This window comes from Zea mays, chromosome 1 (genome assembly GCF_902167145.1).
Source record: "Zea mays cultivar B73 chromosome 1, Zm-B73-REFERENCE-NAM-5.0, whole genome shotgun sequence".
NCBI lineage: Eukaryota > Viridiplantae > Streptophyta > Magnoliopsida > Poales > Poaceae > Zea > Zea mays.
Genome location: NC_050096.1, coordinates 288,035,893 through 288,058,203, shown reverse-complemented (window position 1 = coordinate 288,058,203; position 22,311 = coordinate 288,035,893). Strand labels below are relative to the sequence as shown.

At 51.7% G+C, this 22,311-nt stretch overlaps 1 protein-coding gene across 1 annotated transcript; it reads right to left on the bottom strand.

The window, feature by feature from the left end:
• Positions 1–16,535: 16,535 nt before the first annotated feature.
• On the bottom strand, positions 16,536–17,266 carry LOC100277204 (uncharacterized). The gene has a single exon (NM_001150840.2). The coding sequence runs from the start codon at positions 17,108–17,110 to the stop codon at positions 16,655–16,657; it is 456 nt and encodes a 151-aa protein (NP_001144312.2). The 5' UTR covers positions 17,111–17,266; the 3' UTR covers positions 16,536–16,654.
• Positions 17,267–22,311: the final 5,045 nt, after the last annotated feature.

The window sequence follows — 22,311 nt, the reverse complement described above, 5'->3', positions numbered from 1 at the left end:
ACTCATTTACTTATGACCAAAGGGGAGGAACTTACTTCGAGGGCTCTAATGATTCCGTTTTTGGCGATTCATGCCAAAAAGGGGGAGAAATGAGCCCAAAGCAAAAGGACCGCACCACCACCACCAAATTCAAAAACTTAGTGCTTTCCAAAAGTCTTTATCATTTGGTATCCTATTGTGTTCAAAAGGGGGAGAAAGTAGTATTTCAAAAATGGTATATCAAAACCCTCTTGAACACTAAGAGGTGGATCTCTTTTAGGGGGAGTTTTGTTTAGTCAAAGGAAAAGGATTTGAAATAGGGGGAGACAATTTCAAATCTTGAAAATGCTTTGCAAACTCTTATTCATGTACCTTTGACTATTTGCAAAAGATCTTTGAAATGGATTTACAAAAAGAATTTGCAAAAACAAAACATGTGGTGCAAACGTGGTCCAAAATGTTATATAAGAAAGAAACATTCCTTGCATATCTTGTAAGTAGTTATATTGGCTCAATTCCAAGTAACCTTTGCACTTACATTATGTAAACTAGTTCAATTATGCACTTCTATATTTGCTTTGGTTTGTGTTGGCATCAATCACCAAAAAGGGGGAGATTGAAAGGGAATTAGGCTTACACCTAGTTCCTAAATAATTTTGGTGGTTGAATTGCCCAACACAAATATTGGACTGACTAGTTTGCTCTAGTGTATAAGTTATACAGGTGCAAAAGGTTCACATCTAGCCAATAAAAAGACCAAGTGTTGGATTCAACAAAGGAGCAATAAGGCAACCGAGGGCACCTCTGGCTGGAGGCACCGGACTGTCCGGTGTGCACCGGACAGTGTCCGGTGCGCCCGTAGACTTCGTTTTCTACCCTTCGCCAGAGGACTTCGACTTCAACCTTTCGCCCTCGGGAATTCGCGGAGGCCGGCGCGCTATAAGTCACCGGACTGTCCGGTGTGCACCGGACATGTCCGGTGCGCCAACGAACCGCGGCCTCCGGAACTCATCATCCTCGGGTTTTCACGACAGCCGCTCCGCTATAATTCACCGGACTGTCCGGTGTGCACCGGACTGTCCGGTGTGCCAGCGGAGCAACGACTCTCTGCGGCGCCAACGGCTCCCTGCGCAGCATTAAATGCGCGCGCAGCGCGCGCAGACGTCAGGGCTGCCCATACCGGTGCACCGGACATCAAACAGTGCATGTCCGGTGTGCACCGGACACCTCGGCAGGCCCACAAGTCAGAAGCTTCAACGGTCAGAATCCAACGGCAATGGTGACGTGGCAGAGGCACCGGACTGTCCGGTGTGCACCGGACTGTCCGGTGCGCCATCGAACAGAGGCTGCCAGCAACGGTCACTTTTGGTGGTTGGGGCTATAAATACCCCAACCACCCCACCATTCATTGCATCCAAGTTTTCCACTTCTCAACTACTACAAGAGCTCTAGGCATTCAATTCTAGACACATTCAAAGAGATCAAATCCTCTCCAATTCCACACAAAACCCTAGTGACTAGAGAGAGTGATTTGCCGTGTTCATTTGAGCTCTTGCGCTTGGATTGCTTCTTTTCTTTCTCACTTGTTCTTGAGATCTCAACTCCATTGTAATCAAGGCAAGAGGCACCAATTGTGTGGTGGCCCTTGCGGGGAAGTTTTGTTCCCGGCTTTGATTAGAGAAGAGAAGCTCACTCGGTCCGTGGGACCGTTTGAGAGAGGGAAGGGTTGAAAGAGACCCGGCCTTTGTGGCCTCCTCAACGGGGAGTAGGTTTGCAAGAACCGAACCTCGGTAAAACAAATCTCCGTGTCTCACTTGCTTATTCGCTTGGGATTTGTTTTGTGCCCTCTCTCGCGGACTCGTTTATATTTCTAACGCTAACCCGGCTTGTAGTTGTGTTTATATTTATAAATTTCAGTTTCGCCCTATTCACCCCCCTCTAGGCGACTATCAGGCGGCCGCAGGAAGCACACGCTACGAGATGATCGGATCCTGCAGGCTCGGGTCTTCACGCCGAAGGGAGCTGTAGCACCCTCGGCATCGACGACGTCTTCAGCAAAGCCCGACCCAGCCTCGGGCGGCGCCGCGGTCCAGGGGCTCCTCCGGGAATCCGGCCCGAGCAGGCGGCTCAACCGGTTACCCCTGGGGCCTCGGTCAACCGGCTCCCAAGGGCGCCCGCCCGATCCAAGGCCTCGACTGACCGACTTTGGCGTCGGCCCCACTGACGGACGACACGGCTAGGCTCCGGCCAACCAGGTTCCCCATTCTCGAACCAACTCCGCCTCTGTTCATACTGATATCGCTACCCCCGGCCTCGATCCACCGAAGGGCGGCCGAGGGGTCTCTTCAACTAAGCTAGAGGAACCCCAGACAACAAGGCCGAACGGGCCGAGGGATTCCTACGCCTCCGGGATACGGATACCTCACCCGTCACCTTGACACGGGGCAACTCATGCTTGGTAAAGCGGTTCAGATAATCAAACAGGCGAGACTTAGTGCTCGAAAATGAGGAAAAAACACGGCTCAGTGCCGAAATTACATACACGTTCAGGCCTCGACAGCCACAATGAACGAACAACCCCCCTCCGAAGGGGAAGGCCTGTGGAGTAGCTGAAGAACGATGGGCGGCTCGCTGCCGCCCGTTCCAACCGCGACGGCCACCACCCCTGCCCCAGACAGCGAAGCAGCGTAAGCAGCAGCCTTGGGGGAGGTGTCACGGCAGAAGGGCTCCCCCCCCCCCCGCTGAGGACGAGAACCAGCCATTCAGGCAGGGAGATGGGGACCCAGGGCCCCTAGCGCCCTGCATATCCTGGCATGGCTGGAGGAAGTCTCCGTGGGGCTCGAGGACGCCCTTCACCCCCGGGCGCAGGGGGAAGAAAGGGGCAGCCGACCCACGCGGAGGCGGCCCCCCGACTCGCCTCGTCTTCCATCTTGGCCTGGATGACGAAAATCCTTGAGGCCGGGAGAGGGGTAGAAGCCGCGGCCTGGCCCGTTTTCCCCACCGTCGAACTAGAGGTCACCATCTTGGGTGACCGCCGGTGGCGGGGTATGGCCAGGCTGCGTGATGAAAATCCTTGAAGCCGAACGATGGCTGAGAGGTACCAACTCCCATGGAGTTGCGTTCCTCCAACGAGGAGGCGGAAAGGCGGCGGATACCCCCCATCCGGGGGCTTGGAAGACGGGAAGACCCGACGCTTAAGGGAGGAAGAAGACATGGTTGCCTTACGAAGGGAGCCTCCCTCCTTTTAAAGGCAACTCCCCCTACGTGCGCCCCCAAGCGCCGCGGGCCGAGTCTTCTCCAACACGCTCCAAGGCCCTCCCCTGCGACTCGGGGGCTGGGTCCCGCATGTCATGCAAGCCGGCTCAGGGCAGAAGAAGCCAAACCGCTGCGCATGGTGCGCACGACCGTCCAGCGGTTACAGGCGACCCCCCATTTTCGCCCAGACCAACGGGCAGAAGGGGCGGGCAGCCATGCAGGCGGCATGCAACCGCGCCAGATGGACGCGCTTCTCCGACTTCTGACACGCCAGCCTGGAACCCAGGCCCACGCGTCGAGCAACCGGCACGCCAGTTGCTGCATGCAAGCAACCGCACCACCACTTGTGCCACCATCGCGCCTCTTCGGTTGCGAAGCCTATGCCACGACTCGAGGCGACCCAACAGCGCCAGACTGGCGCGTCGGTCAAAGCGACCGAAAGTGGGCCGGCAGTAATAGCGGTGGCAGGCGGGCGGGCACAGCAGTCACGTCGTCAGCCAGGCTCACGTCCCATCCTGAGACAGCAAGGGAGCCTCCTCTCACGGCGTGAAGACGGTGCACCCGTGACCCGTTCCTCGAACGGATCGCACGCGCGCAACGGCCGCCCCGCCAACCACTCACCCCGTCGCATTAACTCCGCGGCGGGACACGCGGCGCTTCTGGCAGGAGGAGCGCGCGACGCTTCACCTTCGCCGTAATAACCGCTTCAGAAAAGGTACGCCACGTCGTCCGAATTCGTATCCTTTTCTGTTTTCCTCTTTCTCTATCTCTTGCAACAGGGACCGGGAAAGGGGGATACCCCGAAAGGGATCCTTCTCCGCGAAGGAACCGAGCTCCGAGCCCCCCATTACTGATCAGGGGTTCGAAGGCTGGCCCCCCTGAAAGTCGCCTAGAGGGGGGGGTGAATAGGGCGAAACTGAAATTCACAAATATAAACACAACTACAAGCCGGGTTGGCGTTAGTAATATAGAAACGAGTCCGCGAGAGAGGGTGAAAAACAAATCCCAAGCAAATAAGCAAGTGAGACACGGAGATTTGTTTTACCGAGGTTCGGTTCTCTCAAACCTACTCCCCGTTGAGGAGGCCACGAAGGCCGGGTCTCTTTCAACCCTTCCCTCTCTCAAACGATCCACGGATCGAGTGAGCTTTCTCTTCTCAATCACTTGGAACACAAAGTTCCCACAAGGACCACCACAAGTTTGGTGTCTCTTGCCTCAATTACAAGTGAGTTTGATTGCAATGAAAGAATCAAGAAAGCACGATTGAAAAAGCCAAGCGACAAGAGCGACAAATAACACACGGATCACTTTCTCTCTCAAGTCACTAATCACTAATGATCTCTTTTCTCAATTGTGAAACTTGGAGAGATGGAGGCTTTGAATGTGTCTTGGAATGGATTGCTAGCTCTTGTATTGAATGTTGAAGGTTGGAATGCTTGGATGAAGTGAATGGAGGTGGTTGGGGTTGTATTTATAGCCACCAACCACTTCCTAGCCGTTGGGCCATTCTGCCGAGCGCGGACGGTCCGCCCTCCTGGTGCGGACGGTCCGCCCCTGTAGATCAACGGCTGAAAATGCAACGGTCAGCAGTAACGGCTATATCAACGGCTATATTGCATTTAATGCGTCGTCAGATGTCAGACAGAGCCAGTCGCGGACGGTCCGGTCGTGCACCCCGGACGGTCCGCGAGGCCCCCTATAATTCATTTCTCCGAACCCGTTACCTTCGGGTTTTTCGGTTTCTTACCGACCGGACGGTCCGCGCCTAAGGCCGGACGGTCCGTGCGAGGGCTCGGACGGTCTTTGCTTTTCCTTCGGACAGTCCGTAATGGAAACTTGTATTTTTGCATTGGTTCTGTCCGAGAGTCATTCTAGTGTTGCGGACGGTCCGCCGCAAGGGCCCGGACGGTCCGCGCTTGGCCTGTTTTTCCAAAAAGCTTCTCCTGTCCGGAATAATCTACGGTATTCCGGACAGTCGATTTAGCATAGTTATAGATGAACTTTTGGCACCTGTAAAACATATAATCTAGAGCAAACTAGTTAGTCCAATTGTTTGTGTTGGGCGATTCAACCACCAAAACTATTTAGGAACTAGGTGTAAGCCTAATTCCCTTTCAATCTCCCCCTTTTTGGTGATTGATGCCAACACAAACCAAAGCAAATATGGAAGTGCATAATTGAACTAGTTTGCATAATATAAGTGCAAAGGTTGCTTGGAATTTAGCCAATATAAATACTTGCAAGATATGCATGGATTGTTTCTTTCTTATATAACATTTTGGACCACGCTTGCACCACATGTTTTGTTTTTGCAAACTCTTTTGTAAATCCTTTTCAAAGTTCTTTTGCAAATAGTCAAAGGCAAATGAATAAGATTTTGAGAAGCATTTTCAAGATTTGAAATTTTCTCCCCCTGTTTCAAATGCTTTTCCTTTAACTAAACAAAACTCCCCCTAAATGAGATCCTCCTCTTAGTGTTCAAGAGGGTTTTTGATATGTCATTTTGAAATACTACTTTCTCCCCCTTTTGAACACAATAGGATATCAATTGAAAAATATTCAACACTTAAGTTTTTGAAATTGGTGGTGGTGCGGTCCTTTTGGTCCTTTTGCTTTGGGCTCTTACTTTCTCCCCCTTTGGCATGAATCGCCAAAAACGGAAGCATTAGAGCCCTCGAAGTGTTTCCTTCCCCTTGGGTCATAAATAAATGAGTTAAGATTATACCAAAGACGAAGTCCTTTTGCTTGGTGCTCATGATTTCTTCCCCTAGAATGGAGAGTTGCTTGGAGCGACGGCGAAGGATGAGTTACGTAGTGGAAGCCTTTGTCTTCGCCGAAGACTCCAATTCCCTTTCAATACACCTATGACTTGGTTTGAAATGGACTTGAAAACACATTAGTCATAGCATATGAAAGAGATACGATCAAAGGTATACAAATGAGCTATGAGTGCAAGTTAACAAAAGAAATTCCTAGAATCAAGAATATTTAGCTCATGCCTAAGTTTGTTAAAAGATTGTTCATCAAGAGGCTTGGTAAAGATATCGGCTAATTGATCTTTAGTATTAATGTATGAAATCTCGATATCTCCCTTTTGTTGGTGATCCCTAAGAAAATGATACCGAATGGCTATGTGCTTAGTGCGGCTATGCTCGACGGGATTGTCGGCCATTTTGATTGCACTCTCATTATCACATAGTAAAGGGACTTTGGTTAATTTGTAACCGTAGTCCCGCAGGGTTTGCCTCATCCAAAGCAATTGCGCGCAACAATGACCTGCGGCAATGTACTCGGCTTCGGCGGTGGAAAGAGCAACCGAATTTTGCTTCTTTGAAGCCCAAGACACCAAGGATCTTCCCAAGAACTGGCAAGTCCCTGATGTGCTCTTCCTATTGATTTTACACCCCGCCCAATCGGCATCCGAATATCCAATCAAATCAAATGTGGATCCCCTAGGATACCAAAGCCCAAACTTAGGAGTATAAGCCAAATATCTCAAGATTCGTTTTACGGCCGTAAGGTGAGCTTCCTTAGGGTCGGCTTGGAATCTTGCACACATGCATACGGAAAGCATAATATCCGGTCGAGATGCACAAAGATAAAGTAATGAACCTATCATCGACCGATATACCTTTTGATCCACGGACTTACCTCCCGTGTCGAGGTCGAGATGCCCATTAGTTCCCATGGGTGTCTTGATGGGCTTGGCATCCTTCATCCCAAACTTGGTTAGAATGTCTTGAGTGTACTTCGTTTGGCTGATGAAGGTGCCCTCTTGGAGTTGTTTCACTTGAAATCCTAGAAAATACTTCAACTCCCCCATCATAGACATCTCGAATTTTTGTGTCATAATCCTACTAAACTCTTCACATGTAGACTCGTTAGTAGACCCAAATATAATATCATCAACATAAATTTGGCATACAAACAAGTCATTTTCAAGAGTTTTGGTAAAGAGTGTAGGATCGGCCTTTCCGACTTTGAATCCATTTGCAATAAGAAAATCTCTAAGGCATTCATACCATGCTCTTGGGGCTTGCTTGAGCCCATAAAGCGCCTTAGAGAGCTTATAGACATGGTTAGGATACTCACTGTCTTCAAAGCCGGGAGGTTGCTCAACATAGACTTCTTCCTTGATTGGTCCATTGAGGAAGGCACTTTTCACGTCCATTTGATAAAGCTTAAAGCCATGGTAAGTAGCATAGGCCAATAATATGCGAATTGACTCAAGCCTAGCTACGGGTGCATAGGTTTCACCGAAATCCAAACCTTCGACTTGGGAGTATCCCTTGGCCACAAGTCGAGCTTTGTTCCTTGTCACCACACCATGCTCATCTTGCTTGTTGCGGAAGACCCATTTGGTTCCTACAACATTTTGGTTAGGACGTGGAACTAAATGCCATACCTCATTCCTAGTGAAGTTGTTGAGCTCCTCTTGCATTGCCACCACCCAATCCGAATCTTGGAGAGCTTCCTCTACCTTGTGAGGCTCAATAGAGGAAACAAAAGAGTAATGCTCACAAAAATGTGCAACACGAGATCTAGTAGTTACCCCCTTATGAATGTCGCCGAGGATGGTGTCGACGGGGTGATCTCGTTGGATTGCTTGGTGGACTCTTGGGTGTGGCGGCCTTTGCTCTTCATCCTCCTTGTCTTCCTCATTTGCATCTCCCCCTTGATCAATGCCATCATCTTGAGGTGGCTCATTTGATTGATCTTCTTCTTCATCAACTTGAGCTTCATCCTCATTTTGAGTTGGTGGAGATGCTTGCATGGAGGAGGATGGTTGATCTTGTGTAGTTGGAGGCTCTTCGGATTCCTTAGGACACACATCCCCAATGGACATGTTCCTTAGCGCGATGCATGGAGCCTCTTCTTCACCTATTTCATCAAGATCAACTTGCTCTACTTGAGAGCCGTTAGTCTCATCAAACACAACGTCACATGAGACTTCAACTAGTCCAGTGGACTTGTTAAAGACCCTATATGCCCTTGTGTTTGAGTCATAACCAAGTAAAAAACCTTCTACAGTCTTAGGAGCAAATTTAGATTTTCTACCTCTTTTAACAAGAATAAAGCATTTGCTACCAAAGACTCTAAAATATGAAATATTGGGTTTTTTACCGGTTAGGAGTTCATATGATGTCTTCTTGAGGATTCGGTGTAGATACAACCGGTTGATGGCGTAGCACGCGGTGTTGACCGCCTCCGCCCAAAACCGATCCGAAGTCTTGTATTCATCAAGCATGGTTCTTGCCATGTCCAATAGAGTTCGATTCTTCCTCTCCACTACACCATTTTGTTGTGGCGTGTAGGGAGAAGAGAACTCATGCTTGATGCCCTCCTCCTCAAGGAAGCCTTCAATTTGAGAGTTCTTGAACTCCGTTCCGTTGTCGCTTCTAATTTTCTTGATCCTTAAGCCGAACTCATTTTGAGCCCGTCTCAAGAATCCCTTTAAGATTTCTTGGGTTTGAGATTTTTCCTGTAAAAAGAATACCCAAGTGAAGCGAGAATAATCATCCACAATAACTAGACAGTACTTACTCCCGCCGATGCTTATGTAAGCGATCGGGCCGAATAGATCCATGTGTAGGAGCTCCAGTGGCCTGTCGGTCGTCATTATGTTCTTATGCGGATGATGAGTGCCAACTTGCTTTCCTGCTTGGCATGCGCTACAAATCCTGTCTTTCTCAAAATGAACATTTGTTAGTCCTAAAATGTGTTCTCCCTTTAGAAGCTTATGAAGATTCTTCATCCCAACATGTGCTAGTCGGCGATGCCAGAGCCAACCCATGTTGGTCTTAGCAATTAAGCAAGTATCGAGTTCAGCTCTATCAAAATCTACCAAGTATAGCTGACCCTCTAATACTCCCTTAAATGCTATTGAATCATCACTTCTTCTAAAGACAGTAACACCAATATCAGTAAAAAGACAGTTGTAGCCCATTTGACATAATTGAGAAACAGAAAGCAAGTTGTAATCTAAAGAATCTACAAGAAAAACATTTGAAATGGAGTGGTCAGGAGATATAGCTATTTTACCCAAACCTTTGACCAAACCTTGATTTCCATCCCCGAATGTGATCGCTCTTTGGGGATCTTGGTTTTTCTCGTAGGAGGAGAACATTTTCTTCTCCCCTGTCATGTGGTTTGTGCACCCGCTGTCGAGTATCCAACTTGAGCCCCCGGATGCATAAACCTACAAAACAAGTTTAGTTCTTGACTTTAGGTACCCAAATGGTTTTGGGTCCTTTGGCATTAGACACAAGAACTTTGGGTACCCAAACACAAGTCTTGGAGCCCTTGTGCTTGCCCCCAACATATTTGGCAACTACCTTGCCGGATTTGTTAGTTAAAACATAAGATGCATCAAAAGTTTTAAATGAAATGTTATGATCATTTGATGCACTAGGAGTTTTCTTTCTAGGCAACTTAGCATGGGTTGGTTGCCTAGAGCTAGATGTCTCACCCTTATACATAAAAGCATGATTAGGGCCAGAGTGAGACTTCCTAGAATGAATTTTCCTTATTTTGCTCTCGGGATAACCAGCAGGGTATAAAATGTAACCCTCGTTATCCTGAGGCATGGGAGCCTTGCCCTTAACAAAGTTGGACAATTTTTTAGGAGGGGCATTAATTTTGACATTGTCTCCCCTTTGGAAGCCAATGCCATCCTTAATGCCCGGGCGTCTCCCATTATAAAGCATGCTACGAGCAAATTTAAATTTCTCATTTTCTAAGTTGTGCTCGGCAATTTTAGCATCTAGTTTTGCTATGTGATCATTTTGTTGTTTAATTAAAGCCATATGATCATGAATAGCATTAACATCAACATCTCTACATCTTGTACAAATAGATACATGCTCAACAATAGATGTAGAGGGTTTGCAAGAATTAAGTTCAACAATCTTAGCATGAAGAATATCATTTTTATCTCTAAGATCGGAAATTGTAGTTTTGCAGACATCAAAATCTTTAGCCTTAGCAAGCAATTTTTCATTCTCAATTCTAAGGCTAGCGAGGGAAGCATTCAACTCATCAATCCTAGCAAGTAAATCAACATTATCATCTCTAGGATTTGAAGTTGAAATATTGCAAACATGTGAATCAACCTTAGCATTTAAACTAGCATTTTCATTTCTAAGGTTGTTAATCATCTCACGGCAAGTGCTTAGCTCACTAGATAACTTTTCACATTTTTCAATTTCAAGAGCATAAGCCTTTTTAACCTTAACATGTTTCTTGTTTTCTTTAATTAGACAATCTTCTTGGGAATCTAAAAGATCATCCTTTTCATGAATAGCACTAACTAATTCATTTAATTTTTCTTTTTGAGCTATGTTAAGGTTGGCAAAAAGGGAACGCAAATTATCCTCCTCATCACTAGCATTATCATCACTAGAAGACTCATATTTAGTGGAGGAGTTGGATTTAACCTTCTTCCGTTTGCCGTCCTTTGCCATGAGGCACTTGTGGCCGACGTTGGGGAAGAGAAGTCCCTTGGTGACGGCGATGTTGGCGGCGTCCTCGTCGTCGGAGGAGTCGCTTGAGCTTTCGTCGGAGTCCCACTCCCGACAAACATGGGCATCGCCGCCCTTCTTCTTGTAGTATCTCTTCTTCTCCTTTCTTCTCCCTTTCTTGTCGTCGCCCCTGTCACTATCACTTGATAATGGACATTTAGCAATAAAATGACCGGGCTTACCACACTTGTAGCAAACTTTCTTGGAACGGGATTTGTAATCCTTCCCCTTCCGTTGCTTGAGGATTTGGCGAAAGCTTTTGATGATTAAAGCCATCTCCTCATTGTCGAGCTTGGAGGCGTCAATTGGTTGTCTACTTGGTGTAGACTCCTCCTTCTTCTCCTCCGTCGCCTTAAATGCCACCGGTTGTGCCTCGGATGTGGTGGGTTCATCAAGCTCGTTGATCTTCTTGGAGCCTTTGATCATGCATTCAAAGCTCACAAAATTCCCGATAACTTCCTCGGGGGTCATTTGAGTATATCTAGGATTACCACGAATTAATTGAACTTGAGTGGGGTTAAGAAAAATGAGTGATCTAAGAATAACCTTAACCACCTCGTGGTCATCCCACTTCTTGCTCCCGAGGTTGCGCACTTGGTTCACCAAAGTCTTGAGCCGGTTGTACATGTCTTGTGGCTCTTCCCCTTGGCGAAGACGGAAGCGACCGAGCTCCCCCTCGATCGTTTCCCGCTTGGTAATCTTGGTGAGTTCATCACCTTCGTGCGCGGTCTTGAGTAGATCCCAAATTTCCTTTGCATTCTTCAACCCTTGCACCTTGTTGTATTCCTCTCTATTTAGAGAGGCCAAGAGTATGGTTGTGGCTTGGGAGTTGAAGTGCTCGATTTGGGCCACCTCGTCCTCATCATAATCCTCATCCCCTATGGATGGTACCTGTGCTCCAAACTCAACAACATTCCATATACTTTTGTGGAGTGAGGTTAGATGAAATTTCATTAAATCACTCCACCTAGCATAATCTTCACCGTCAAAGGTTGGCGGTTTGCCTAATGGAACGGAAAGTAATGGAGTATGTCTAGATGTACGAGGATAGTGTAAGGGGATCTTACTAAACTTCTTACGCTCTTGGCGTTTAGAAGTTACGGAGGGCGCATCGGAGTCGGAGGTTGGTGTTGATGAAGTGTCGGTCTCGTAGTAGACCACCTTCCTCATCCTCTTGTGCTTGTCGCCTTTCTGATGCGGCTTGTGAGAAGAAGATTTTTCCTTCTTCTCTTTGTGGTGTGAGGAAGAAGATCTTTTCTCCTTTTGTTTGGAGGAGTCCTTCTTCTTCTCCTTCCTTTTGGTGCGGGACTCTTCCGATGAAGTGCTCCCTTGGCTTGTAGTGGGCTTGTCGCCGGTCTCCATCTCCTTCTTGGCGTGATCTCCCGACATCACTTCGAGCGGTTAGGCTCTAATGAAGCACCGGGCTCTGATACCAATTGAAAGTCGCCTAGAGGGGGGGGGGGGTGAATAGGGCGAAACTGAAATTCACAAATATAAACACAACTACAAGCCGGGTTGGCGTTAGTAATATAGAAACGAGTCCGCGAGAGAGGGTGAAAAACAAATCCCAAGCAAATAAGCAAGTGAGACACGGAGATTTGTTTTACCGAGGTTCGGTTCTCTCAAACCTACTCCCCGTTGAGGAGGCCACGAAGGCCGGGTCTCTTTCAACCCTTCCCTCTCTCAAACGATCCACGGATCGAGTGAGCTTTCTCTTCTCAATCACTTGGAACACAAAGTTCCCACAAGGACCACCACAAGTTTGGTGTCTCTTGCCTCAATTACAAGTGAGTTTGATTGCAATGAAAGAATCAAGAAAGCACGATTGAAAAAGCCAAGCGACAAGAGCGACAAATAACACACGGATCACTTTCTCTCTCAAGTCACTAATCACTAATGATCTCTTTTCTCAATTGTGAAACTTGGAGAGATGGAGGCTTTGAATGTGTCTTGGAATGGATTGCTAGCTCTTGTATTGAATGTTGAAGGTTGGAATGCTTGGATGAAGTGAATGGAGGTGGTTGGGGTTGTATTTATAGCCACCAACCACTTCCTAGCCGTTGGGCCATTCTGCCGAGCGCGGACGGTCCGCCCTCCTGGTGCGGACGGTCCGCCCCTGTAGATCAACGGCTGAAAATGCAACGGTCAGCAGTAACGGCTATATCAACGGCTATATTGCATTTAATGCGTCGTCAGATGTCAGACAGAGCCAGTCGCGGACGGTCCGGTCGTGCACCCCGGACGGTCCGCGAGGCCCCCTATAATTCATTTCTCCGAACCCGTTACCTTCGGGTTTTTCGGTTTCTTACCGACCGGACGGTCCGCGCCTAAGGCCGGACGGTCCGTGCGAGGGCTCGGACGGTCTTTGCTTTTCCTTCGGGCAGTCCGTAATGGAAACTTGTATTTTTGCATTGGTTCTGTCCGAGAGTCATTCTAGTGTTGCGGACGGTCCGCCGCAAGGGCCCGGACGGTCCGCGCTTGGCCTGTTTTTCCAAAAAGCTTCTCCTGTCCGGAATAATCTACGGTATTCCGGACAGTCGATTTAGCATAGTTATAGATGAACTTTTGGCACCTGTAAAACATATAATCTAGAGCAAACTAGTTAGTCCAATTGTTTGTGTTGGGCGATTCAACCACCAAAACTATTTAGGAACTAGGTGTAAGCCTAATTCCCTTTCACCCCCGAGGGTTCAACAGTCGCCTCAGATCGCGTGGGCCCGACACCCACTACTGGTCAGGGGTTCGAAGGCCAGCCCCCCGAAGGGCTTCATGGCCGCCTCAGGCTACTCGGGCTCCGCGCCCATTACTGATCAGGGGTTCGAAGGCTGGCCCCCGAAGGGTTCACAGTCGCCTCAGACACCGAACGAGGGATGACCAGGGGTACGTTCGATACATAACCGAGGCTCGGGCTGCGCTCCCGAGGTACCCTAGGACATTTCCGAGACCAGTGGGAACGATCTTGTAACGGAATCCCATCGGAGGGAGGCATCGAGCCCTCGGACCCCGTCGCCAGGGGACCGGGTCCGGCAAATCACCCGCAGGTACTTTTGGGCGTGCCTCTGGGCCCCTAGCCGACCCCCAACGAACGGGGCACGGACGTCCACTCGGATTACCCGCTTGCAGCTCACCGGAGACACCATGTTCGGTGCCCATCGAGGGTAACATGGCGCACTCCCCCCCCCCCTCCTCCTTGCGGAAAGGCGACGTAGGGGCGTATGTAAAAAGCCGAGTCTGTCCCTGATCGTCCTCTCGCCCTGTGCAGAGGCTCGGGGGCTGCTCTCGCAAAAACCGGCTCCGGCCAAATCGTTGACAGCGTCAACATACCAGCCCGAGAGCTTGGGCCCCGACCGTGCACCCGGGCTACGGCCAGTTCGCATGAGGGAACGACCAGACCAGCCGAAGTATTAAGACCTCGAAGGAGTGTAACCACTCCTCCGAGGCCTCGGGGGCTACACCCGGCGGGTGCGCTCGCGCGCACCCACCGGAACGAAATGCAACCGAGAAAGGCTGGTCCCCTTGCAAAAAAGTGCGACAAAAGCCTCCAAGCGAGTGCTAACACTCCCTTCGAGGCTCGGGGGCTACTGTCGGGGACCATAATTAGGGGTACCCTCAAGACGCCTAATTCTCAGTTGGTAACCCCCATCAGCATAAAGCTGCAAAGGCCTGATGGGCACGATTAAGTCAGGGATCAGTCCACACGAGTGACTCGATCACGCTTCACCCGAGCCTAGCCTCGGCCGAAGGCAGCCGACCTCGAGAGACTTCCGTCTCGCCTGAGGCCCCCTTTTTATGGCGGACACATCACCGGCTCGCCCAAGGCCTTGGCTTCGCTCAGAAGCAACCTTGACTAAATCACCACACCGACTGACCAAATTGCAGGGGCATTTAACGCGAAGGTGGCCTGACACCTCTATCCTGACACGCGCCCCCGGCAGAGCCGAGGTGACCGCCGTCACTCCACCGCTCCACTGGCCAGTCTGACAGAAGGACAGCGTCGCCTGCGCCACTCCGACTGCAGCGCCACTCGACAGAGTAAGTCTGACAGGCAGTCAGGCCTCGCCAAAGGCGCCACGACGAACTCCGCTCCGCCCGACCCCAGGGCTCGGACTCGGGCTAAGACCCGGAAGACGGCGAACTCCGCTCCGCCCGACCCCAGGGCTCGGACTCGGGCTAAGACCCGGAAGACGGCGAACTCCGCTCCGCCCGACCCCAGGGCTCGGACTCGGGCTAAGACCCGGAAGACGGCGAACTCCGCTCCGCCCGACCCCAGGGCTCGGACTCGGGCTAAGACCCGGAAGACGGCGAACTCCGCTCCGCCCGACCCCAGGGCTCGGACTCGGGCTAAGACCCGGAAGACGGCGAGCTCCGCTCCGCCCGACCCCAGGGCTCGGACTCGGGCTAAGACCCGGAAGACGACGAAACTCCGCCTCGCCCGACCCCAGGGCTCGGACTCCGCCCTGGCCTTGGCCGAACGACTTCCGCCTCGCCCGACCCCTTGGCTCGGGCTCGGCCACGGCAACAGAAGGCAGACTCAACCTCGGCTTCGGAGGAAACCCCATGTCGCCCTGCCTAGGGCACAGACCGCCACGTCAACAGGAGGCGCCATCATCATCCCACCCCGAATCGACTCGGGTCACGGAGAACAAGACCGGCGTCTCATCCGGCCAGCTCCGTCAGAGAGGCAATGATGGCGCTCCACAAGCTCTATGACGACGGCGGCCCCTAGCTCTCTTACGGAAGCAGGACAACGTCAGCAGGGACTCGACCGCTCCAACAGCTGTCCCTCCATCAGGCTCCGCCGCATCTCCAACAGCCACGACATCACGCCAGCAGGGTGCCCAGCTCTCTCCGGCTGCCACATTGGCATGTACCTAGGGCGCTAGCTCTCCCTCCGCTAGACACGTAGCACTCTGCTACATCCCCATTGTACACCTGGATCCTCTCCTTACGACTATAAAAGGAAGGACCAGGGCCTTCTCAGAGGAGGTTGGCCGCGCGGGACCGAGGACGGGACAGGCGCTCTCTTGGGGCCGCTCGCTTCCCTCACCCGCGTGGACGCTTGTAACCCCCCTACTGCAAGCGCACCTGACCTGGGCGCGGGACGAACACGAAGGCCGCGGGACTTCCACCTCTCTCACGCTCGGCTCCGGCCGCCTCGCCTCTCCCCCCTTCGCGCTCGCCCACGCGCTCGACCCATCTGGGCTGGGGCACGCAGCACACTCACTCGTCGGCTTAGGGACCCCCCTGTCTCGAAACGCCGACAGTATCGAATTAGGATTATGCTCTATTTCTATTCAAATTTGAACTAAAATTAGTTAAGGACTCAAACATAATGTGAAGAAACGTTTGAATCATGATTCATTACCACCCTTCGTCACAACAAATTCACAACAGTGGAGTACCCTAATGAACGAAAGATGTGCACGTCAATTTTTCAGGCCAAACTAACAATGTCATTTTTTTAGCAAAGGAGCATGGCCATTTTTGTTACTTCACTTAATTCGCAATCTAAACTAGACGGGAGTTTTGTATAATTTCAGTAGTTTCAGTAGAGAAGGGTGAATCCCACCTCCACTCAATTCCCCCTCTCTTAGATCGCGACGATCCTGGACCAACTTCTACGCGAAGCGTTAAAAAATAGGAGTATTGCCAAAATCAATGGCCCAAAAGCGATCATCTGAAAATGCCGCCTGTGCCTGAATTGCCGGGCGTCCCAGCGGTGAAACGACCTGCTGCAGTTGCTTTTGCTTGCACGTTCGGGATTCGGCGGACAGCAAAAACATCCATCATTTCGAGTAATGACATGATCAAACTTTGAACAGAAGACATGGCGTGACACGATCGCTATTCTCACACACTGTGCCACCGACGGCGGCGGCCGGACAGCAGCTCCGACTCCGTCAGAGCAAGGCCGCCACCTTCCCGTGGCCGCGGCGGTGGGGCCTCCTCCCCGCGGCGTCGCCGACACAGCTCTGGCTCCTCGGGCACAGCGCCCCGGGCGCCCCGAAGTCGCACGGCGCGTCCTCGTCGATGCGCGCCATGGAGAGCGAGGCGGCCATGCTCTGGCTCCGGGCCACGGCCTGCAGCTCGGCGCGGCGCTGCTCCACGCGGCGCTGCGACGCGGCGCGGACCACCTCGCGCAGGTCCTCGTCGGCCTCGGACGACCCGGCGCCCCAGCCGACGGCGCTGTGGCTCCTGGACAGCGGCGCCGGCACGAACACGGGGTACCCGAACGCGGCGTCGGAGGGGACGTGGCGCGCGCACCCCGTCAGCCCCCGCACGTACAGGTCCCGCGCCCGCCCCAGCGCCCGCGCCGGCGCGCGCCACAGCCACCGGAGCTTGCTCCCCCGGCTCATCTCCGCCGCCAACCGCAACCGCAACCGCCTGGAATGGAAACCTCTCCCCTGTCGAGGAACTGCGGGAGTGTCGTGCGGACGAACTAGTGTTGTGTGATGACAGAGCGTTTGCTCTAGAGAAATATTATGCGCGGAGATTTTTCTGGAAACAATGGTGAAAGTAGTTAGTGGGGTGGCTCTGTGGTTTATCGATTCTGGTGAGCGCCTGTGCTTTCCTTTTTAAATCATCGCTGGTGCCTGGTGTGGTGATGGACTGAAGGGATCCGGGACCCGCGGCCGTAGCCGGAGCCGGATTGGTGGCGGGGACCCTGATATGCTTTGGCAAAGCTGTGGGCTGGTTCTGCGTGCTCGCGCCCACCACAGTCGTTTCGTGCCTCCCAGCAAAATCGGCGTCTCGCGGTTTTTTTTAAGGTTGAGCTTCTAGAGTGAGCGACACAGGAACCAGAGGGTGACGTGGCAGCTGCAGCGGAGCGTTGTCCATTGTGCTGACTCGGAAACTCCGATTTCCCCTCTGTGTTTTTGACTTGTACGTAGCCTGGAGATAGGATTATAGGAAGATAGCTACATTCCCACGTAAGTGGCTCGCATTTCAACTGCTGATAACCACGTGCTCAACCATGTGCTGAAACTATGACCCTATTAGGCTGCGTTCGTTTGTTTCAGGATTGGCGGTAGGAATGGTTCTAGGTGATCAAAGCCTATACAAAGTAGATAAGCCTTCATGGTTGGATTGGTTCTAGGTTACTATTCCGAAACAAACGAACACACCCTTAAACATGTTACTTAACCGTCTCTATGGTTGCCCTCAGGAGAGACAGACTACTCTCATGCATTGACTACAGCACGACGCGTTGTTGGTTGGCTGTATCTAAAAGGCTAAGCTTACACATATTACTGTATTTTAAACTTATTTATCTGTATCTACACATACGTGGAAAATAGTCGTATCTAGCTGACCAAGCTCACGTGAGGCTGACTGTGGATACGCAGCCATCCAATCAGATGGTAAGGGTCTCCTTCGTCCATTAATATAGAACCAGAGTTTTGGCACTGCATAAAAATGTCATATATAAAATCAATCAGTTCGATTAGCTTTAATTCATATAGACTTCTATTATTTCTATAGTATTTTTGTCTATATAAATTACAATTGCAGCAGTACAAACCCTTAATCAACATTAAGCAGAGATATTTTTGGTAGGCGACGTGACGTGAAAAACGTGAGCAAGAAAATCAAACGTGTCATAGGTGATAAAGACAATGTGTCCAGTTAACCCTTTAGACCAAATTTTGTAGATCTACTATCTCTAAGTGTTTTAGCTGGTTTAGATTACTTGTTAAATCCTTTATATTTTTTTGTCTATCTATGTACAGATTGAATTCTACACACACAAAAAAAGGCGTAGTAAACATAAAAAAAATACGTTAATTTTTTTACTATGATTTTTTCGTTCCTATTTTGACCCATGTGGACATATAATAACAAAATAACCAATATATTAAAAATACAAAAAATAACAATTCAAATGTGATTCTTAAACATAGTTTATGATGTATATGTGGTATCTCTCTAATAAGTTTTATCTTAAAACTCAAGTTATATATAAAGAAATACAAAACAAAGTTTATTATTACAAGGTATACTAGATCTAGTAAAATAGGTGAAGGAGTAGATTAAATACTGGGAGAGGATGCGGCTAGCAGTGCGACGAGACGCGCGCGAGGTCGAGTTCTATCGAGAGAGGAGAGAGGGAGAAGTAGACAGAAATTAGTAACTTCTGTCGGCTATCTGATTTCAGCTGATGAAAAATACTAATTTCTGGTTTTAGCCGACGTAAATTAGCCTATTCAGTGCATTGTGCCAGAAATCGATCAATTTTTGCGGGCTGCTCTGAAACCCCATAAAAATAATTTTAGCCTAGGAACCATTTATCTTATGCCCGGTTTGGATCATTAAATTGAATTTCAATTCTAATAATAGTAATTCAGGCATATATCAATTAAGCTAATTCGGTTTTCTACAAAATATATTTGTATACTATTATTAGCAAGATGTCGGAGATATTTATGTGCTACATTTTTATTATAGATGAGTAAAATGAATAGTGTCGGAGACCGTAATTAGGGGTACCCCAAGGCTCCTAATCTCAGCTGGTAACCCCCATCAGCACAAAGCTGCAAAGGCCTGATGGACGCAATTCCGGTTAAGGCTTCGTCCACTCAAGAGACACGATCTCGCCTCGCCCGAGCCCAGCCTCGGGCAGGAACGGAAGACCAAGGCAGATTCACGCCTCGCCCGAGGGTCTCCTCAAGCAACGGGCGCACCTTCGACTCGCCCGAGGCCCAGCTCGGGCAGGCTTCACGAAGAAGCAACCTTGGTCAGATCGCCTCGCCAAGCCGACCGGATCGCAGGAGCATTTAATGCAAGGATCGCCTGACACCTTATCCTGACGCGCGCTTTCCAGTCGACAAGGCCGAAGCGACCGCCGTCACTTCGCCCCTCCACTGACTGACCTGACAGGAAAACAGCGCCGCCTGCGCTGCTCCGACTGCTGCGCCACCCGCCAGGGTGAGGCTGACAGCAACCAAGTCTAGCCTCGGGCGCCATAGGAATCTCCGCCTCGCCCGACCCCAGGGCTCGGACTCGACCTCGCCTCGGACGACGATCTCCGCCTCGCCCGACCCCAGGGCTCGGACTCAGCCTTAACTCCAGAAGACGGTCTCTGCCTCGCCCGACCCCAGGGCTCGGACTCGACCTCGACTCCGGAAGACGATCTCCGCCTCGCCCGACCCCAGGGCTCGGACTCGACCTCGACTCCGGAAGAAGGTCTCCACCTCGCTCGACCCCAGGGCTCGGACTCAGCCTCGACCTCGGAGGAGTCACCACCTCGCTCAGGCCGACCACGCCACAAAGGGAGGCCATCATTACCCTACCCCTAGCTAGCCCAGGCTACGGGGAACAAGACCGATGTCTTATCTGGCTCGCCCCGGTAAAACAAGTAATGATGGCACCCCACGTGCTCCATGACAACGGTGGTTCTCAGCCCCCTACGGAAGCAAGGATACGTCAGCAAGGATCCGACAGCCCCGACAACTGTGCTTCTACAGGGCTCAAGCGCTCCTCCGACGGCCACGACGCCACATGAACAGGGCTCCAACACCTCTCCAACAACCACATCGGCACGTACATAGGGCTCTAGCTCCTCTCTGCTAGACACGTTAGCACATTTCTACACCCCCCCCCCCCCGTTGTACACCTGGACCCTCTCCTTACGTCTATAAAAGGAAGGTCCAGGGCTCTCATACAAAAAAGGAGGTGGCCGCGCGGGAGAACGGGCAGCCTCACGCCCCCTGTCTCTCTCGCGAACGCTTGTAACCCCCTACTGCAAGCGCATCCGCCCTGGGCGCAGGACAACTTGAGGCTGCGGGTTTCCCCTCACCGTTTCCCCCCCCCCTTGTGTCTCTGTCTCGCGCCGACCCATCTGGGCTGGGACACGCAGCGACAATTTACTCATCGGTCCAGGGACCCCCCGGGGTCGAAACGCCGACAGTTGGCGCGCCAGGTAGGGGACTGCTGCGTGTTGACGAACAGCTTCCCGTCAAGCTCCAGATGGGGAGTCTCCATCAACCTCTTCAACCCGGGACGAAGCTCCGTTTCGGGAGTCTCAAGTTCATGTCCCTCGACGGCAGCTACGACATGATACTCCTTCCTCCGCCGCGCGACAACGACGATGGCGGCCGTCAGCCCGCCTGCCGGCGGCGGAATCGACGACGTCTTCCCCGTGTGGCGGGAGAACAGCATCCGAGTCTGTCCCGTCACCTTCCCCGTCGACGGGGAAGGAGGCGGGGCAATCATGGCCAAGCAGGAGGCGGCGCCTCGTCGGCTATCGAGCGAGTCGACGACGCCGGCGCCCCAACGGGGGACACGTCGGGCGTTGACCTCGCGTTTGAGACGAAGACGAGCGTCGTTTCCCCGCAACACGCCAACCCCAAGCATACGACGGGCGACGCCAGCACGCTCGCGAAGAACTTGCTGGGTGTTAGCCTTGTTCCTGAGATAACGGTGCAGTCCGTCCCCGACGCGACTTCGTCACCGTCCGTCGATCAAGAGGTATCGTCTGTTTCCCATCCAGTGCCTTTTAGATTCAGCTTCGACCCACCAAGCGACCCCGCTTCGGTGGACGCTTTCATAAAGGCATATCCAAACCTCCCGGGGTACCATATGTGGTCAACCTAGGACAGATTGACGACCGTCTCGACCTACGGGCCCCCGGGTTCCGAGGAAGACGACGAGCCCGACTCTGGTCGGGATTTCTCCAGGCTCGGTAACTCTAGTGCCATGCGGGACTTCATGACCGCATGTGACTACTGCCTCTCCGATTGCCCCAATGATAGCCATAGCCTCGGCGACGAGGATTGTGGCCCAAGTCACGAATGTTTCCACGTCGATCTAGAGGGTCTCAACGAAGGCAACCGCCTTGGTATGCCGGAGGACGACGATCCCTCTAGGCCTGCGCCTCGTGTTGACATCCTTCGGGAGCTAGCTGTGGTCCTAGTCCCTGTGGGGGGTCAGGACACACAGCTCGAGCAAATCCACGAGATGTAGGCCAGGCTCGACGAGGAAGCAGGACAACTTGTGCAGCTCCGGCAGAACATCGGGCAGGAGCGGGCAGGCCGAGCACCGGCCGGAGAAGTGTGTCATCTGGCCTAGGACGTCCAGCGCCGCATCGCCGATGGTGCCAGGGCAAGGCTGCCCCCGGCTTCCAGTGGGGTCAGCCAGAACCTGGCTGCAGCAGCAATACTGCTCCGAGCGATGCCAGAACCATACACCACAGAGGGGCGGCGTATCCAGGGAGAACTCAGGAATCTCCTGGAGGATGCCGCGGTTCGACGGGCCGAAAGCTCTGCCTCCCGAAGGCAGGGATACCCCCGGAGCATCGCGCCGTGACTTTCCGATTCATGCGGGAGGCCTCGGTCCACACCGGGCGCACGCGAGACACAGCACCTGCGGCCCCGAGCCGCCTCAGCAACGAGCACAATCGCCGCGACCGTCGAGCCCACCTCGATGAGAGGGTGCGCCGAGGCTACCACCCCAGGCGTGGGGGACGCTACGACAGCGAGGAGGATCGGAGCCCTTCGCCCGAACCACCAGGTCCGCAAGCTTTCAGCCGGGCCATACGACGGGCGCCGTTCTCGACCCG

Bases quoted from the DNA above. Each gene is read 5' to 3' on its own strand.
- LOC100277204 (NM_001150840.2), bottom strand. From the start codon at position 17,110: ATGAGCCGGGGGAGCAAGCTCCGGTGGCTGTGGCGCGCGCCGGCGCGG.